The sequence below is a fragment of the Glycine max genome, chromosome 2, assembly GCF_000004515.6.
Source record: "Glycine max cultivar Williams 82 chromosome 2, Glycine_max_v4.0, whole genome shotgun sequence".
Taxonomy (NCBI): domain Eukaryota; kingdom Viridiplantae; phylum Streptophyta; class Magnoliopsida; order Fabales; family Fabaceae; genus Glycine; species Glycine max.
The window spans coordinates 6,639,287-6,659,426 of NC_016089.4; the positions used below are offsets into that span (position 1 = coordinate 6,639,287).

At 31.5% G+C, this 20,140-nt stretch overlaps 2 protein-coding genes and 1 non-coding gene across 3 annotated transcripts; 2 read left to right on the top strand and 1 right to left on the bottom strand.

Moving 5' to 3' along the window:
- Positions 1-1,575: 1,575 nt before the first annotated feature.
- PM31 (seed maturation protein PM31) lies at positions 1,576-3,226 on the top strand. The gene is made up of 2 exons (NM_001251076.2): positions 1,576-1,802; positions 2,799-3,226. Exons 1-2 carry the CDS (start codon positions 1,613-1,615, stop codon positions 3,068-3,070), a joined length of 462 nt encoding a protein of 153 aa, NP_001238005.1. The 5' UTR covers positions 1,576-1,612; the 3' UTR covers positions 3,071-3,226.
- Positions 3,227-7,199: 3,973 nt separating this feature from the next.
- On the top strand, positions 7,200-7,293 carry MIR1510B (microRNA MIR1510b). The gene has a single exon (NR_048649.1). It is a non-coding gene; the product is annotated as a microRNA MIR1510b (primary transcript).
- A 6,082-nt stretch (positions 7,294-13,375) lies between these two features.
- LOC100797941 (disease resistance protein RUN1) lies at positions 13,376-18,325 on the bottom strand. Its single transcript, XM_006574709.4, has 5 exons — positions 17,689-18,325; positions 16,729-17,444; positions 16,167-16,567; positions 15,706-15,978; positions 13,376-15,597 (listed from the first exon to the last, which is right to left on the bottom strand). The coding sequence occupies exons 1-5, from the start codon at positions 18,183-18,185 to the stop codon at positions 14,431-14,433; spliced, it is 3,054 nt and encodes a 1,017-aa protein (XP_006574772.1). The 5' UTR covers positions 18,186-18,325; the 3' UTR covers positions 13,376-14,430.
- Positions 18,326-20,140: the final 1,815 nt, after the last annotated feature.

Consider the following 20,140-nt stretch of genomic DNA (forward strand, 5'->3'; position numbering starts at 1 on the left):
TCAATTCTTAAGCGAATCAATTTTGAATTAGTTTCGAACTGGTGGTTTAAGAATTGAATGGATTCTGAACGGGTTCACAATAAGTGATATGATGAGATAATCAATTTTTTTTAAAGAAAAAATAATTGGTTGTAAGTGAATTGAACCTGTTTCTTTTAGAAAATTCAATTCGAATTGAAACTATTCTTACAATAATTCAATTCTTTTTTCTTCAAACCAGTTTGGTTGAACATCGGTTCAACTTGATTACAAACCGGTTTGGTTCGTATCGGTTTTTTTTTGCATACCCCAAGCAATAACTTGTGAGTTAAAGTTTTTCTAATTTCAGATCATGGGCGACACAGTTTCAGAGATATAGGGCCCTGTGAAGAAAATCAGGCTTTGTTGGTTGCCATTACTTGGGTGGTTGATAAGCACTACCAGGATGTCATTTTTGAATTAAATTGACTGCAAGTAGGAGTGTTTACATCTTGATTTTGGTCAAATTCATAATTTTAATTCAATTAAAATTAAAAGGATTGAATTGAGTCAGTTATTGTGAAACCGGTTCAAAAATCAAGACCTAATTCAAAACTCGACATTTGAATGAGTTAGTTCGAATTTCACTTGAACATACTATATATCAAGTTTAAATTATTTGAATTGATTTGAATCAATTTAAATTCAGAAGTAACTCTTCCATGAACATCCTAACTGCGTGCAAAGTGTTTGATGGCAAATACTGGTAAACGTGAACATCCTAACTTCATGCAAAGTGTTTGATGGCATCGCTTCTAACGTTTCTATAAATTCTGAGTTTGGTTTCATTTGATCAAAGTCCAAGGAAATTAAAATTTCCAGTGGGTATTCACAACTCATCCGCAAAGTTTGTCGATCAACTCACTCACTTGCAAAGGGCATATCTATATTTTATATAAACATGAGTTGCATTCTAAAATTTTCATGCATGTACATAAATCTAGCAGGATAAATTTCATACTCGAATTAATCACAATGGATTTAAAATTATATTACATAATTATTATTTTCACTCACTTTAAAAATATAAAAAAATTGAAAAATTTAAAACACAGAAGAATCGAGGTATATATATTTTAGCCTTATACATATACGTAGAACATTTAGACCACCCTCTATATGATACGTTTTTAGTTTTATTTATGCGTAATAATTACTTCATTTCATATTTCGTTCGCTGTCACTTTTCTTCCTATTTTTTGTTTATAGTACGTGTACTTTTTTTTTTACAAAGTTACGTAGAAAAATACAAGTTCCCTTGCCGGGCCTCCGTATAATAATTCCATCTTACACCGAACACATGGCAGAGATGTTTGGGCAAAGAAATCAGTATCCATGAGTAATGAATCGGTTCTCACTTCTCATCACAGGAATTGAAGTTGGTTGAGACCCCATGCAAAGTATAGCAAGACTTCACCACGTAGCACCCTAATTCTCCTACGTGCCCTCCGCAAAGTCACGTTGCCGCATGCAGATACAACACACGAAGCGGTGCACGCTGTTTCCATTTTCCCCTGCCAACTATATATATAGATATGTATAAATTAATGTGCCCTCATCGAGAAGAAGAGAATATAGGAATATAAGAACTAAGATGGATTGGATCGGAGCGTACCGCGGAGGCCAGAGAAGCAGGGACTGGTGCGACCCTTCATCACCATTCACTGATTTGTGGGACCCTCGTCGTGTCGGTGACGCTGATGATATCACCTCCTCTCTCGCCCATGCTCACGTTGACTGGCGTGAGACTGATAAAGCTCATATCTTCCGTGCTGATCTTCCAGGTTAGCCCTTCTCAACCACACGCACCTACTTTAACAATTCAACTTACTTTTTTTTGTTTTATATTCGCATCATACATACGCGCTGAATCAATTTGGAATTTAATTAGAACCAGTTAGCTATAGCCTTTCATGTTCCCATACCATGCATATAACAGAGAAAGTCACAACACTCAAATAGGGAAATTAATGTTATTCTATATTATCACTTTTCATCACGATATATCACCACTTATATTATAGTACATATCGCTTTCTTTTTCATTTATCTATTTTCTTCTCCAAGTATAAAGACTGTCTACTGTCCAGGAATTATTTTCCTTATACCATCATTGGATTTAATTCAGGAAATAAAGCCATTTAAGAAGGGTTTGTTGTTAGATATTAATTAGAATAATAATAATAATAAGTTTTATGAGTCTTAAATTGTAAAAGATGAAAGTTGTAAGGTTGTAAGTTATAAAGCCTTGAATAAGTAATTATGTGAGTATTTAGTATTCTTGAATAAACAAATTATGTGAGTCATCACTCTATTTTAATATAAATAGGGGATCATACTCTTATATTTGATGTGCCAAATGAAATAAAATCTTCTTCTTTCAATGTTTGGTCCAATTTTTTAAACTTAAATATCTTTCAATAATTTGCTGTGTATACGTATTTTTATTTCTTAATTCTTCAATCTTTGTTTTGAAGAAAGGAGAAGCCTAGTTTCATATTTTATTTATCCTTTCTAATTTGTGAAGAAGTTAAGTTGAATTTTATTTCACTATTACCCTTTAGTTGATGACAAAGATGAAAATTTATTTATATATATATATTAATTGAGAATTCATAATTCTTTGTGGTGATATAAAAAATGAAGGAAAAAGAAAAAGAGATAGCAGTTATAGCATGTGTAATTGGCGTGTGTGCGTTGGTTTCTCGCGGGTTCAGATTCGCGAGGTCCCTATTATGCAAGCTGAGCGAGTTGTGGGGACACAATAATATTGATGGCAGGGGTGAAGAAAGAGGATCTGAAGGTGCAGGTGGAGGAGAATAAGATCCTGCAGATAAGCGGGGAGAGGGTGAAGGAGAAGGAGGACCAGAACGACAAGTGGCACCGCGTCGAGAGGCAGTGCGGAAGCTTCCTCCGCCGCTTCCGGCTGCCGGAGGATGCCAACCCCAACCAGATCAGCTGCACGCTCGAAAACGGGGTGCTGAACGTCACCGTGCCCAAGGTGGAGAAGAAGCCGGAGAACAAGAACGTGAGGCAGATTGATGTGGTTTGATGATGATGGAGCATCATGAGGACTTGTAATGTTTGAATGAGTTTTGTGTTATGTGTGTGTGCGCAACTGTGCATATTACTGTACAAGTTAATAACTACGTGTCTGCCATATGAATCAATGTAAGTTTGATATGAATGGGAGGAAACTTTGTTTGCATAGTTTGGGAATTTTTTTTCTTTTTCTTTTCTTTGTTTTCATCTTATTAATTAAGGTGGGAGTTGTGCACTGTCTTGATGCTTGTTCTCTTCAATAAATGGTAAGACTTTTTTTCTTTTGTTAATAGCAGTACTAAATGGTTAGTGAGACTTTGTAAATCTTATTCTGACTTGCAAAATTAGTTTAGGAAATCTGAAAGGTATAGATTTTTTAGGATGAGTTCCAAAATCCAAGAGTTTTTATGATTTGAGAAAGTCAAATACAAATATTTCAATTTCAATTAGTTTTTAGTTTTTAATATTTTTTTAATTTAGTAATTAAATTTTTTAAATATTTTTTGAATTTAGTAATTAATTTTTTAAATATTTCTTAATTTTTTAAAACGTTACTTCCTAATTTTTTTAGATTTTTTTATTTTTATTCTTGATGTATTTTTTTTTATTATTTTACTATTTTTCATAAACACTTCTAATTTATTTGACTAATTTTTCAATTTCATTTTCAATATTCCAGCTAGTTTCATCAAACTCACTCTTCTATTTTAATAAATTAATTTTTTAACATCCAGTTATTTATCCATATTCCAACTATATTTTATCCAATATAACCATACAAAATTTCTAAAAGATATTTGTTATCTTATTAAACTAATAAAGTTCATTAACTGTATTGAGACACGAAGGAACATTTTAAGAGTTCTTATATGTAAGGAAAAGAGATATGATTCTAAGTCATGTTTAATTAATATTATTATAAATTTAAAAATATTTATAGAATTCATTTGTTTAAGTGTGATGGTCATTAAATATAATATAATGATATCACTCATAATTTAAGAAATATTTTTATAATTAATGAAATTAAATAAGTTAATTATATTATTAATAGTCCAATAAACATATTTATTTTTATAAAAATAAGTAATATTTCATTAATTAATTTCACATTTAAATAATAAAAAATTAATATTAAAAGTGATTATTGTTTCTTATAATTAAAAAATAGTATCATTTGTTTCTTTAATAAATGGAAAGTGTATTAAAAATGAACGATATCTCATTAACTAATTTCACATTAAAATAATAAAAAAGTAATAATAAAAGTGATTATTTTTTCTTATGATTAAAAATTAGTATCATTCATTTCTTTAATAAATGAAAAGTTTATTAGTATAAAAAGGGGAGTACAAATAACTATTTATTAACTCGAAAAAATTCAATTAAGTTTAATTGAATTAATTTAAAAGTTAGATTAAACTCAACCTGGTCACTGACTTATTTTCCATGTGAACATGTAATATATATTTTTTCTTCTATATTTTTAAAGTAAATATTATTTATCTATCAATAAACTTTAGGGACTAAAAGTAGTAATTTCATATTTTTGAGGATGAAATAAAAAATAAAAATTGTAAGATACAAAATAATACGCACTTAATTGATTGGAGTACATTTTTAAAAGAAAAAAGAAATGCTGAAATGGTTATCTGATAGATATTATGCAATCTGTGTAAGGATAATTAACGATAACACAAGGGCCACAAGAGCAACAGAGACGTTAACTACCAGCTTCATTTCTCGCAAGTCGCAAAATTAAAGCTGCTTAATTGACTACAGGACACTACAAAGTACAAACCATAATGCGCATGCGAATAGAATTCAACATTCCGAACAACAAAGATGCTACTCTTTTCCTGTTATCATATCCCTTCTTCTATGGTTTTCCTGTTATCATATGTCTATTGCCACCTAAAAGAAGATTATAGGTGAAGGAATTCTCGGAAACCTGTGATTTACTTGTTGATTATACAGCAATCAAGATTCCTTTAGGACACACAACAGGGGAACATGAAAATAGATAATAATTAAGAAGTGAAAGTTAATTAAACATTTAGAATGCCATATTTTGAATTTTTTGCATTCCAAACCTTCTCCATCTTGAATAAAGTGCCTTAGAAACAAATACCTGAAAATATTAAATATGATGATCTAATCTGGTGTACGTGAATGTGATTTGAACAGGTGCTATGTTCTGTCAATTATTTCAATATTGTATTCCAAATTTTAGTATAAGTATTCATATTTTGTTCAATTAAGGAAAAATGATTGTAAGGTAGTTAGGATTATAGAAAATTAAAGTTTAGTATAAGTATTCATATTTTGTTCCAAATATTAATTAATATTTCTGAGGGACTAACTTGCTAGCGCTTCACACCTTTCATGAACGAATTAGGGGTCTACTCTATTTTTAAGTTTCAATGCCTCCCTCAAAAAAAAAGTTTCAATGCCTATACGAGTTTCTCTGCCCTCACTTGACTAATTACTAATGTAGTAATAAAAGAATGAGATTGAGACCAAAACGTCTAAATTGATTTATGAAGATTTTGACTGATAAAATTTGAAAAAGCAAGAGTTTTTTTCTCTCCTTATTTTAGCTTAAATTATTTAACATTAAGTGAAGATGTTTAATGGAGAGAATTGAAATAGATGATGTGATATTTTATAATATTTTCTCTCCATAGAGGTTTGTCAGGGAGCATATTAAAATATGTGAGAACTAAGTTACCCTGAGACTCCATAATGATTTTGCTTTTTTTTTTTCTTCTTCTCCTCGCCACCAAAGATTTTTTTTTTTTTTTTCTAAGTTCTACATCGCACATTCCGGCAATTTTGTGTGCCTTTTGCCATCCTCTTCCAGAGATGACTTGTCGATCCTCCCGTACACATGCTGGTCAAGACCACAAGATTCACAACCTCCTTTGAGGATCCAAACTTTTGTGTAGCATTGTTAGTGTGTTGTTCATGGTGGAGGTAATGGTGTTACTTTGGTCCATCTTAGCGCAAAAAATATTTTTTTTAATATTTAGCCATTGAAAATCACCATTTTTATGACCATTTTACATTGTTAGTTTCAAGTTTATAGTAGTTTTAAAGGATTAAAATATAACAACATTAACGAAGTTAAAAAATTACAATTATAAATTTTAAACTATAAAAATTAAAAGAAAATTTATTGTCGGTAGAAGAATAGAAAGGTAATTATACCAATTTATTCTCCTCAATACCGTTCAAATGAAACTGTTTATAATCTTCTTATTTATTTATTTTCTTTTTTTAACTTTCCAACCCGAAATTTGATCTGGCCCTTGCCCCATCGTTTTCTTTTTCGATTTTTACGAAGTTTGGTCGGGTATGACAGTGGTTGGTGATAAGTTATTCAATCAAAGTGTAAATAATAAATTCAGTATATAAATATGTAAGCTGAAAAAAAAAAAAATACTAAAGTCACTGAGCACGTGTATTGACTACTGAGTGGGAAAAATGGAACACGGATGGGCTAATGAGTAGAAGTGGGAGACAGTTGGAAACAACTGGGAAATAAGTATTTTGTATATTCTTTTTAGAAAGCAGTACAAATAAAATTATAATGTCGATAGATATTGGCTTTTGATATAAAGTAAAGTATCAATAACATACTTTTTTTTGGCACATTTTAAAAAAATACTTTTTAATAATTTTTCAATAATTCCTAATATAACCTATTTTATTACTTAAAATATTGAATCCCATTGATTTAGAAATTAAATTTACTAGTACATTTTTAGTAGAATTAATATAAATTTCACCTAATAAAAAAACAATCGTAGCTTGAAACAATGAAACTGCAGAATACAGAATAAAAAAAAATCGCAATATTAAAATATACTAGTAGTAACCTAGTTTATTGGTTCCGGAAGTGCATTATGACGTGGAACCTTCTCAGCCGTTCACGTGCGACGGTAATTACGAAGATTCGCTGGCTTATCACATTTCACGAGGTGAGGTTCACGGATTTAAATTAGAGCCAAAGATGCACAATTGAATTGACTCTCTCCTTCAAATACCAGTGGTGATATTTTCCCTTTTTCACTTCTCATTTTCTCCTCTTTTTGCCCTAATCATATGAAGGTGTTAACACGTTCTCTATGTTGGATTTTATGGAAGTGGAGGGATAGGTAAAACAACTACTTCTGTAAAAGTAATTGTTATAGTTAGTTGTTGTTTTACCTATTCCACCAATTCCATCTATCCCTTCCCTTCAAGTTTTCTGATTTCTTCTGAAGAAGGCAAGTATAGTGGGTTTTTACTCCGGTTTTGTCTTCCAATAAATTGATTTTAAGATTTTTAACTGAAGTTTTGTTTGGTTATTTGTTGGGAAGTTCACGGATCTGAGTTTATGTTTTGATTGTTCTCGGTTTATAATGGAGATCTCAGATCTCTGATTATGATGTATTTGTTGCCCCGATTTAGTAGATCTGTTATTTCAAAATTGTGAGAATAAATTAAATTAAGTAAACTAGAGAAACAAAACTTAAATTAGGTTTTTTTCTCTGGTTTTCTATGTTAGTATTTAATTTTAAGATTGTTAACAGCAATTTTGTTTGATTTTTTGTTTGTTTGTTTATTTTTCCTTTTTTTTCTCTAGAGGTTCATAGATCTGGGAGTCTAAGTTTGGAAGTTGTTAGTTTATAGCTGAGATATCAGATTTTGTTGTATTTGGCGTCCCTAATTTAGAAGACATGTTGTTTTTAAATTGTGAGAATTTAATTTAATTAAATGAAGTTCACGGATCAGTGGAATGTGTTCAGATCTTGCAATTAGCTCAATGTATTTGCAAACTCGGCATTTTGTTTTTTTTTTTTCATTTTTTTTGGTTCAAATTTTGTAACAAGTCACCTGTCATATCTTTCTATTTAATGGTTATCACTTTCTACCTTGCATATGTTTTATGCCCTAAATGATTATCAATGGGCATTTAAGTGAATAAAAAGTCCCAAGTAGAAGGGAAACACCTTTGGTTCTCACATCGCAGTATTTGGTCATGTTTTTCGATAAATAAATCTGAGGATGAGGTTTTTTTTTTTTGGTACATGAAGATGACGTTGTCGAAGAAGTACTTTCAGAAAATGAATGGAACAGCAATTGAAAGTGTGAAAGCATTGATATCATGTTGGACATGGCATGTGAGGAAGTTGTGTATTTCATAATTCATAGTTCTTAGAATGGCTCAAATACTTTGAAAATAGTGGCCTTTGGATGGTCATCTGCAAGTTCCAAGTTTTAAGAGGACTAAGTCTGAACATGATAAGAATCTGCAAAATAAGCGAAGTTCAAATTTTTACACCTCACAATAATGACATTGCAACCCTGATGTTACTCAACCAAAGAAATGGGGAAGAAGTTGCACAACAGGGAACGAAGAGTCTTGAGTCTTAATTTACGGTTAGGATAATCTAGGTGCATAAATTGCAGGGGAGGAATAAAATTTAGATATAGTATCATAAGTACAGTTGATGTTGTTCTTTAATCAAATTTAAAGTTTTACCTCAATAATGTACTGTTTAGAAATAAATAAACTTAAGGGGTTGATTGAGAGGTGTAAAATTTTGGTGTGTTTATATATGTGAGATATGTTTGATTTTTATGAAATGTAAAATTTTCTTTTCAAGGTTTCGTTTTGTTTATATATGTGAGAATTATGTTTGAATTTCATGATACGTAAAATTTTCTTATGAGAGGAGCAAATTAAATTATGGATCTGAAAAAATAGTGGACAAATTTGACGACATTGGGACAAGCATCCTTCATTGCGACATGGATTAATGAATGTGATCGGGATTAGAACTCGATGACATGAATGTAATCCACAGCCACATGGCATTATTGCGAATAATTAGATACCCCTGTCCAAGATAAATACGCTAGTCGCATTTCTTTCTTTTTCAGCCTTCACTGGATTTCATTTAAACATTTGAATTTTATGCCATTTGATATGCATATATATCTTAACAAGTTTAATTTGATCCACTGTCATTGAAATGATTATTATATTATTTCATTAATTAAATATTATTGGAAGTATAATTTTTAAAATAACTTATTAAAGTTAATTTTACTATACTACATCATGATTTATTATTTTTTTAGAATAATTTATTGTGAAATGACAGTTTTTACATAAATAATATATCATGTATTTAAATAATAATGACAGTTTTAATTTATTATATGTAAATGGCATTTTTTATATCCAAAAACATATAATAATTTTAGTCAAAATATATTAGTAATGGGTAAATATTTTTATATTTAACTTGCGGATTAAGTCAGAGTTTACAATAATTGCTTACTTTTTAAAAGTTAATTTAAAATTAATGAAAATAAATTATTATTATTATTAATAATAAATAAATTGAAAGAAACAGGAATTTGTGACGGCTTAGAAAGAATAAGTGACGTATTTCCTTGCATTATTTATATATCAAGATTAACTCTTCTGAATTATAGTATTATTGTCAAACGACTAACACATTTAATTAATTAATTAATGATTAATGATCTAAGAAACTTTTTTTCCTTACCAATATATTTAATCATATCAAATATTCGTTACTAATACCTTAAGGCAAAGGCATGAGGTGTCTGACTTTAAAATATAATAAATAACTTTTAATTAATATAACATTCACATGTATATCATTTATTTATATATATAATTTAATAAATAAAATTTATTAATATTTATCATATCATTATATATATTTTGATCTATCCGAATTATTAATGTCTTATTTTTAATAATCCTATGATAAAAAATAATTTAAATTAAAATTATAAAGAACTTATTTTTTATTATCATAATCATGATAACAAATTTTTATTTTAATCAAGAACTTATCAAATTAATAATTTAATAAAATAATAAAATAAAAAATAATTCTTTATTAGAATTGATAATATGATAGATTGTATGTTGATCATACTTATTTATTCTTAATAGTTGCTTAGTTTGTTCAACTCAAGGAAGGTAAGCATAAGTTTTCTTTAATTTTATATCAATAAATTCTTTTAAACATTATTCGTTAGATTCCTTTTTTTTGTTTTTTAATTTTCATTTTGTATGTTTTGGCAGTTGTTCGAGAACATGACAGTAATGAATTTTAATGATTGTCAACATATAACAGAGATACCTGACATATGTGGTGTCCCAAATTTACAAGAATTATATTTTAATTCTTGGATCGATTGGATCCCTGGATAAACTTAAAATCTTGGATGCTAATGGCTGCAGGAAGCCTAAGGGTTTTTCACCCTATCAAATTGGCCTCTCTTGAAGAACTTCATCTTTCATTTTGTGATATTCTTGAGTGTTTTCCAGAAATATTAAGGAAGATGGAAAATTTAACTTTCCTTTATATTTATGGCACTCCCATAAAAGAACTGCCATCTTCAATTCAAAATCTCACTCGACTTCAAACAATTAAACTGAGTAGTGGTGGATTTATTCGGTTACCAAATAACATTTTTGTTATGAAAGAACTTCGTTGTTTCCATGTTGACAAATGTGAGGTGTTGCTACTTCCCGGAGAGAATGAAGGAGAAGAACAAATGAGCTCATTGATGTTTGAAAATACATTTGACTTTCGTAAACTTTCACAGTCCAATATGTCAGCCAAATTCCTTCTTTTAAGTGGGTGCAAGAATCTTGAAAAAATTAAAGGGTTTCCACTGAACATAGAAGAATTGATTGTAGAATCCTGCGGTTCCTTGAAAGATCTAGATCTTATTCTTCCTCCTATATGCACCGAAGAATGTCGTAGTTTGAGTAAATTTAAATTGAATGGTTACTGGGTGCTTGAAGAAATAAAAGGGATTCCATCCATCATTGGAATTTTTTCTGCAAGATATTGTAGATTCTTGAGTTTTGAGTGTAGAAGCATGTCACTGAATAATGTTGGTATTTACCTATATATTTGACTTGATAATTTATATATTTCACATTGACTGATACTCTGAATATTTATGTTGCTAAATTTATGAATGAATTATGACCTATAGGAATTGGATGAGGCTGATTTGCCAGGAACAAGCATTCCAGAGTGGTTTGAGCATTGTATCAATGGTTCATCAATTTCTTTCTGGTTTAGTAACAAGTTCCCTGTGATATCTCTATCTTTTGTTTTTGCTGGACCGGAGTTATATGCGGGAGTATGGTTCATAGTTATCATCAATAGTAAGAAATATTTATCACCGCATATTTTCTGTGCGGATTTATCCGGTGATCTTCTGTGTATATGTGATCACATAGAAGAACTATTCTACGACTGTGTTTTTCTGGAAAATGAATGGAATCACGTGGTGTGTACTATATCATGGGTACCAATCAAACAAATTGGAATCCATGTTTTCAAACAAGGAAGCAACATGGAGGATATCCAATTTACCTCCGCTATTGTTGAATGAAAAGCGAGATTTTCACAATTGACCAACATGGGGAAAAAAAGAAGAGACTGGCGTTTGTCTCTTCCTGGAAATGAAGTCTCTTCCCTTTGATTGATGATATTGATAAAATTTTATGGTTTTAGGACAAATTAAATTGGCTTGCTTTGATTATTATGTAATGTTATGTATTCCACCAATATATCTAAACTTTATTCACTGACACTAATACACTGTACTTCATGTTATTTTTGCAGTATTTTCTTAAAGTTTGTAGATGTACATATCAATGGTAAATACATCTTTTTTGGCGAATGAAAATGCCAGCATAATTTGATGGTTAGCGTTACTTTTATAAGTCGACAAATTAAACCGAAATGAAACTTTCTTTGGGAGAGACTAGGCTTTAACAAGCAGAGTACATCAAGAGCAAGTCTTCATAAGCATAACTTACGGTATATTGCAATTTTAAAGAACAAAATGTACACAGTCCATATGGCGATTTAATTTTCATTTAGAAGAATAAATTAGTTAACTCCTGTTTTTATTAAATTAGAATATAATTACTCATTTCTATATGTTTTCAAAGTGATCAAGCATGTTCTAATATTTAAAATTTTAGGATTGGAACTACCAAAACGAGTATTTAGTAAGCATGTTCCAATGCTCACCCCTGTACAAGTCTTTTTGTTTTCTGTTATCACTTCAATAAAATCCTCTCTAATAGACCAAATATTGGCTCAAACAATCACCTTTGACCTATCTAACCAGTGACCACAATTTTTCTACTAGTCTCACTCGAAATGTGTAATTAATCAAAATTAAGCCACTTAAATATCCATGTTCAATATTTACTTCTCTGTTCAAATTGGAAGATCTCCTGTTCATAAACTCCATGCCATTCTTTTGATTCAATCTGTTAAATAATAGTGAGATAGAGAAAGAGCAGTTGATAAAATGAAAACCCACCACCTTTTTCTGCTTCGTTTGAATTAACTTGTTCTAAATTCTAAACAAAGCTTATTGAAGAATGCTTACTGCTAGAAGTGAAATTTCTCCCTGGACTTGGGTCTGATGAGGTGAATATGATAGGAATTTATGGTATTGGTGGTATAGGGAAAACCACCATTGCTCGTGCTGTTAATAACATGATTTTTAGTCATTTTGAAGGTATGCGTTTCCTCCCTAACATTATAGAAAACGAAATTAATAAGAATGGCCTGGCAAACTCCGAGAAATGCTACTTTCTGAAATACTCAAGCAGAAAGATGTCAAAGTGGGAGATGTCAACAGGGGATTCCAATAATAAAAAGGAAGCTTCAACAAAAGAAGGTTCTTTTGGTTCTAGATGGTGTTGATAAATTAGAACAGTTGAAGGTACTTGCAGGAGAATATGATTGGTTTGGCTCTGGAAATATAATCATTATCACCACAAGAGACAAACACTTGCTAGCTACTCATGGGGTGGTAAAACTATACGACTTTAAACCATTAAATGTTGAAAAGGTTCTTCAATTGTTTAACTGGCATGCGCTGATCCAAGTTATGTGGATATTTCAAACCATGCACTTTCTTATGCATGTGGCCTTCATTTGGCTTTGGAAGTGATAGGTTCTCAGTTATTTGGAAAAAGTTTGAATGAATGTAATTTTGCATTGGATAAATATGAAAGAATTCCTTATAAGAAGATCCATGGAATACTTAAAGTAAGCTATGATGGTTTGGAAGAAAGTGAGTGAGAAGGGAATTTTCCGTGACATTTCTTGTTTCTTCAATAAATGGTGGATGCTGATTTTTTGAAGAAAATCATAATGAAGAAGAGTTGAACTCAGAAGTGTCTCCAATGGCCATGCTTATTAGTGATTTTTACGAGTATATTACATGTCTTGATGTGTATTATCCATACATAAAGTTTAATAATGTCATCCGATTAAGTATGCAGTCCTAATCTGTATATGCATTGTGATTTTGATTTGATGTTCCACATGCTTGCAAGAGGTGAGGAAGACTTGCATCACAGAAGCAGGAAATCATCACTGCATTTCTGGTTTCGAAACAAATTTCCTAAGATCACGGTATGTTGTTCTATATTGCCTGGTTTGAATTTTCTCTTGGTGTTCATTTTCAAGTTGAGAGTACTCATCAATGGCACTAAGCAATTCAGTTCTTCATGTAATTACATATATTCCACAGGGAATCCAATACTTTGGTGTGATCTAGAATGCTAAGCCGAGGTGGCGATATTTTCAGAGCACGAATTGAATGAAGCTGAGATTTTATTTGTTAAAATGCCCTACATCAAGTTCAGGAGTAGTAATGGAGATCCCTAACTTTGCCAGAGTAATTTTAGACTGGACCCTAATTGAGTTAAAAAATCAGATGTCAACTTTTTCATTCTCTAACATGCTCATAGAACCTCCATATTTGTTACCTAGTTGGTTGTACAATGTTGTTAGTTATGCAGCTGAATGAAAAAGGGTAAGAGATGAATATTCCATAATTTTGACTTATTAGTCAAACTGTCTATGTATCAAGACATATATATAAGAGGCAATTCAGAATGTAATAGATGACAAAGAATGCAATAGATTTGGACAAATAATCATGGTTTCTCTTACCTTCTTTGTTGTGAAAGAAGGTAGTTTATAAGACCTGTAAAAAAAATTTAGTAATGATAACTTATAATTTTTTCGTATAGGAAAGAAACGAAAAGTAGGAAAACCTGCAGGGACCTAAAGATCAATTAAACAATAGAATAGAATGAATCGATAAAAGAATATGTGAAAAAAACACAAAATTAATGAAACCGAAGTTAAAAAATAGAATAGAATGAATCATGATCTATCATCTTTCATTAAGTTCCATTCCAAATTTCACAAACCAAATAATGAAACTACTTTCCCTTTCACTCAATTTCTCTCCATTCCATCGATCGCTACCTCTTTTTCATTTAACAACATAGTACAAACAACTAGGTAATGAAGAGGGAGGTTCCATGAGCATGTTACAGAATGAAAAGGTTGACATGGGATCTTTAAATTTAATATCCTCCTTATTATTTCCCTCCTCGTAGACACCAAATAGGGTCCAATTTAGACGTCCCTCAGCAAAGTTGTGGAGCGACATTGTTAATCCAGCACATGGTGTGGGGTATCCCAACTCAAACAAAATCTCAGCTTCATTCCATTCTTGCTCTGAAAACATCCCCTCTGCTTTGCTTTCTAGATCACACCAAAGTTTTGGGTTCCATGTTTGTGTAAATAAGTAGTTACATGATGAACTAAATATCTTAGTGCCGTTGATGAGTACGCCCAACTTCAAAATCAATATCATGGTAATTTTCAAACTAGGCAATACAGAACAACATACCGCAATCTTGGGGAATTTGTTTCGAAACGAGAAATGCATTGACGATTTCCTGCATCTGCTCCCATCCTTGCTTGCAAGCTTTTTGAACAACAAAATGAAATCATGATGCAAGAGCAGATTAGGACTGCATACTTGGATGACATTATTTGGACTTATGTGTGGATAATACATGTCAATATATGTAAAATCCAGGTCACCATCAACAACAACCATGGACCTTGGAGACACTTCTAAGCTCAACTCTTGTTCATATTGGTTCTCTTCCCAAAATCGATATACCACATGCCCAAAACCGAAAATCACTTTAACTTTCGGCAATATACATATACTACCTGGTAGCTGATGAAGCCTTCCGCATTTCCTCAGGGACAAAAGTTGAAGCCCAACAAAATTTCCAATTGAACATGGCAGTGTCTCTATGGCTGTCTCGTCTAAATATATTTCTTTTATGTTCTCCATCTTTCCCAATACTTCCGGGAAGCTATCAAGACATGTGCACCCCCGAAGGTCCAAAATTTCAAGAGATGGCAACATGACGCAGGGTGCTAGAATTTTTAGCTTGCTACACCGTTTAGCACTCAAGAGTTGGAGCTTATCAAGAAAGCCAATTGAACCATCAATTTTAACCAAATTGGTGCAATTATCAATACACAAATATGCTAAAAGTGGTACTTCTCGTAGGCTTGGTAGATCTGTTAAGAACTGGCAATCTTCAATGCTTAACACAGACAATGATTCAAACATCTGCAAATTAAAAGACAATGACTCAAGTTGTGTGTGAGGTGCGTGTTTTTTTTTTTTTTTAAAGTAGAAATTCATGTTAAAAATAATAACTTCGAAACTGATACATACATTGTATGGTTGGAAGATTTGAAGGCAACTTTCAGGCATAAGGAGTAGCTCAACTCGTTTAGGATTGAAATCAGCAGGCAAAGATGGTGAAGGGTAGCAACTCCAATCTAGCACTCTCAAACTATTTGGCAGATGCTCGGGGCCTGTAGAAAAGGTTGTATTTTCAATAATCAAAATCCTCAGGTTCTTCATCTCCTTCAAGGCTTTTCCATTCCATTGCACTTGTATGTTGTTGTACCCTTCAAGCTTTATGAATTCTATTTTATCAGTTCCCTTCCATGCCCAAAGCACAATTTAGCCACAAAAATGTGCACATTAGCAATCTCATCATCATATAAAAATTAAATAGATAACAGGGGAAAGAATCCCAAAAATTATCATGTATTCAGTAAAATTGTTATTTTAATAAAGGAATGAAAAGCAAAGAAATAGCATAGAGATGTTCGTAATTTCTAACATACCGTATTTTCTTCCAAAACATGAACAATGTCCTCTTCAAACCATAACCTACTACGTCTGCCAGGCTCAACTGTTGATTCTTGCCTTACAATTTCTCTGCCTGTGTCTCGAATTAGATCATGCATTCTCACACAACCAGAAGCATCAATCTTTAAGAGAGATCTGTCAACCAACACTCTCAAACCATCTTTTACATGAAAACCATGAGCACGTAGCACTGATGTGACGTAGCCCACACCACAAGTATTGAAGAAACAAGCAATGTCAAGGAAAATTTGCTTCTCATTTTCTTCCAAACCATCATAGCTTACTTTAAGTATTTCATGGATCTTTTCATGAGGAATTCTTTCATATTTATCCAATGCAGAATTACATTCGTACCCCATTGCCCAGAGGCTCTTCGCTATGCGAAGGTATGAGGGAGGGATATTGTACGCAGTCTTACCCTTGCATATGCAAAGAGGCTGTTTCCGGATTCGAACCCATGACCAACAAGTCACCAAGGCACAACTTTACCGCTGCACCAGGGCTCGCCCTCCAATGCAGAATTACATTCATTCAAACTTTTTCCAAATAAATGAGAACCTATCACTTCCAGAGCCAATGGAATGCCACACGCATAAGAAACTGCACGGTTAGCAATATTCACATAAAGTGGATCAGCTTTATGATTTTTAAAGGCACACCAGTTAAACAATTCAAGAGCCTTTGCAACATTTAATGGTTTAACATCATATATTTTTACCACCCCATGAGTCGCTAGCAAGTGTTTGTCTCTTGTGGTGATAATGATTATACTTCCATTGCCAAACCAACGACTTTCTCCTGCAAGAACCTTTAACTGCTCTAATTTGTCAACATCATCTAAAACCAGAAGAACCTTCTTTTTTTCAAGCCTCCTTTTTATTATTGGAATTCCTCTGTTAACATCACCCACTTTGATATGTTTCTTCTTGAGTACTTCAGAAAGTAACATTTCTTGGAGTTGGACAAGACCTTGCTTATTGATTGCCTTTTCTCTAATGTCAAGGAGAAAACATGTGCCTTCAAATTGACTACAAATCAAGTTATACACGGCACGAGAAATTGTGGTTTTACCGATACCACCAATACCATAAATTCCTATAATGTTGACATCAGAACCATGTCCAAGGAGAGATTTCACTTCTAGCACTGCATGCTCTAGCCCAATTGGATTATCAGCAATGTGTAAAGGAATGCAACTAATCCTTTTATAGACCTCTTTAACAATTTTTCGGATGGACTTATATTCTAGCTCCCTGCCCATTGTATAAAACATGTGAATTGAAACTAAAGCTTCAAATTTGTGTTTAGTTTACTCATTTCAATCAGAATTAATCTCATAAATTTATTGTCTCCATTTCTTAAATTTCACCGTTCAAGATAGATCAATGTGATTTACTATGCTTTCTTTCTTTGTGAGTAATTAATATGAAAATTATTAGGCAAATGTAAAAAGAGATCAGTTTATAACACATACAATAAAAAGGAAGTATAGAATACCCATGTTGGAAATGCCAGCCTGATAGATTGGCTGCTTCATATAAAGCCTTCCTCCATTTTTGCACTTTGTCACTGTCATCTGGGAACCTTTCTTCATGTTTTGCCAATGCTTCTGAATAAGTCCCTTTCTGATGCCGAACATGTGATGGATCCACATCATAAAATATTGGAAAAACTGATCGACCTTTTTCTTCCTTCAAGCACTCAAGGATCTTGACAAGTTTATCCAAACAAAAAGTTGAGGATGCATAGTTCTTAGAGAAAACAACAATGGCAATCCTTGAATTTTGAATGGCATTGAGAAGAGCTGGTGTAATTTCTTCCCCTCTTCTAAGCCCTTCATCATCAATGAAAGTATGAACTCCCTTTTCACACAGAGAATTGTAGAGATTGCCAGTGAATTTTTGACGAGTGTCTTCACCTCTAAAACTGAGGAAGACATCATAAATCCATTTAAGTGTGAAGGTAGACCAAGATGGTGCTGTTCTGTGTGCCATGATTTAGGAACTTCAGAAATATAAACACAAAGAAACTTGGAAGACAACTTATGTTTGCAGTAAAACAAGTTTGTGATCAGTAAGGAGGAATTAGCAAGTATTTATATACCAAGAAGTTGCAAGGTTGTTGTTTGTGTTAGTTGTTTATTTGTTTTGTGATTTACTTATCATTGCTTTTGGTTCGAAAGAAGGGGTAAATGTGAGAAGTGTCCTACTTTCTTTGTTGACTTTTTTTGCAGGCAAAAAAAATTTATTAACATGGGATTCAAATCAGAAGTAAAAGGAATACTCTAACCCTTGTATATATATAAGAAACATCAGAAATTTAAGAGGAATCCATGAAGATACAAGACATAAAATAGCAATCCAAAACGGACAAAGAGGTTATATCTAACTAAGCTTGGAATCAAAGATCAAGAGTCGACCTTGATAAAATCCAAAAAAAATAAAGCTTAAGCCAAAAGGAAACGTTACAGAAAATAATTTTGCTCCCTAGCAAAAACAAAGAGACCATATGCGAATGGTCACTCTATGGTTACATAGAAATAAAATTGTTTTCAATAATGACAGTCCTAACTTTGAATGTGTTTCTGATTTGATCAAGTATAGATCGTGGATATGATGGTCTAATAGGAGAATGAAGTCTTTTTCCTTTTCTTTTTATGAATGGTCAATGTATCCCATGGAGTGTTTGAAGGAATTATGTAGGAGTACTAAGGTGTGTTTATTATTTATAGGAAAAGGTTTATCAGATTTAATTGGTCAGTGGAATGGTGCAGAACAGGTTTTTTTGTTTTCTGTAGAAAGGTTGAGTATCCCTTGTACCCTATCTAATATATCTAATATTTTTATATGTTGCTAGTAATTTCTTTATATGTTGTTAGTAATTTTTTTATGTTTTCTTCTCCAATGTTGTTAGTAATTTTTAGAATGTTACTGCAATCAGAATAGCAAATATTCCTCTGAATTTTCAGGTATGAAATTGTACTGCTGCAACTGTGGTCTCTTTAAGATAAATCATAATCTTTTTTGGAACTCAATCAAAGCTTTAAGTTATCGAGCATGCGCAACCTAATTAGCCATACATTTAAATTTCAAAACTGTATTAGTTTACTTTGTGCAATTTTTTATTATTATTGTGTATTTTAAGATGGAGCATATAAAGCCTAATTATTAATGATTTCTTTTGTATTTAACTATAACTTAATTTGGAAAATATAAAGCTTAATTATTACTATTTTTTGGAGTCTTATTATTTATAATAAAAAAAATAAAAAACAGACTGCCAGTGTAAAATAATTTATATCGTTTCCAATCATAATATTAATGTATCATGTGTGATAATTATTTAAAAGTTATATAAATAATAATTTATAATTAAATGAATATATAAAATTATTTTATGTTATCGATACATCACCACTCAACTCAAATTAAATACAAACATATACTTAACTCATTTTCGCCCATTCGTTATGCAAAAACTTTACATACGGTTCATGGAAAAAAATCCTCTCCATTCCTTCAATTTCTATGGTTTTGGAAAAATAAATGATAGTCTTCATTTAAGTGTATTATGTCAATTTCATTTATTTGTCTCAAACTTTATAATAAAAAAATGGGGAGGCAAAGAAATTGAGATAGGAGTATTTATTTCACGGAATATTTAATTATTTTTGAGAATACAAGATAAAAAAATTAATTCTAGATATATTTTATTTCCAATAAAAATATAATCTCATATTCTATTAATATTTAGTCCTTAGGTGTAAAATTTCATATATAATTTCCTAGTAACCACTATCCTACTAGTATCTCGTTGCTCCTTCCTTCAGCACATGTGACTTGATTTTTTTTTTTTTTTCAATTTCACAAATTTCATTTCCTTCCAATAAATTAATGTTGTTGCAATTTGATTTTGTATCAATTTCATGAATACATTTTAGGATCATATT

Excerpts from the sequence above, each read along its gene's own strand:
- PM31 (NM_001251076.2), top strand. The coding sequence starts at position 1,613 with ATGGATTGGATCGGAGCGTACCGCGGAGGCCAGAGAAGCAGGGACTGG. Across the intron at positions 1,803-2,798 it reads CTTCCGTGCTGATCTTCCAG|GGGTGAAGAAAGAGGATCTG; the intron begins GTTAGCCCTTCT and ends TATTGATGGCAG.
- LOC100797941 (XM_006574709.4), bottom strand. The coding sequence starts at position 18,185 with ATGGCACACAGAACAGCACCATCTTGGTCTACCTTCACACTTAAATGG. Across the intron at positions 15,979-16,166 it reads ATGTTTTGGAAGAAAATACG|GGAACTGATAAAATAGAATT; the intron begins GTATGTTAGAAA and ends TGGGCATGGAAG. Across the intron at positions 15,598-15,705 it reads AAATCTTCCAACCATACAAT|ATGTTTGAATCATTGTCTGT; the intron begins GTATGTATCAGT and ends TTTAATTTGCAG.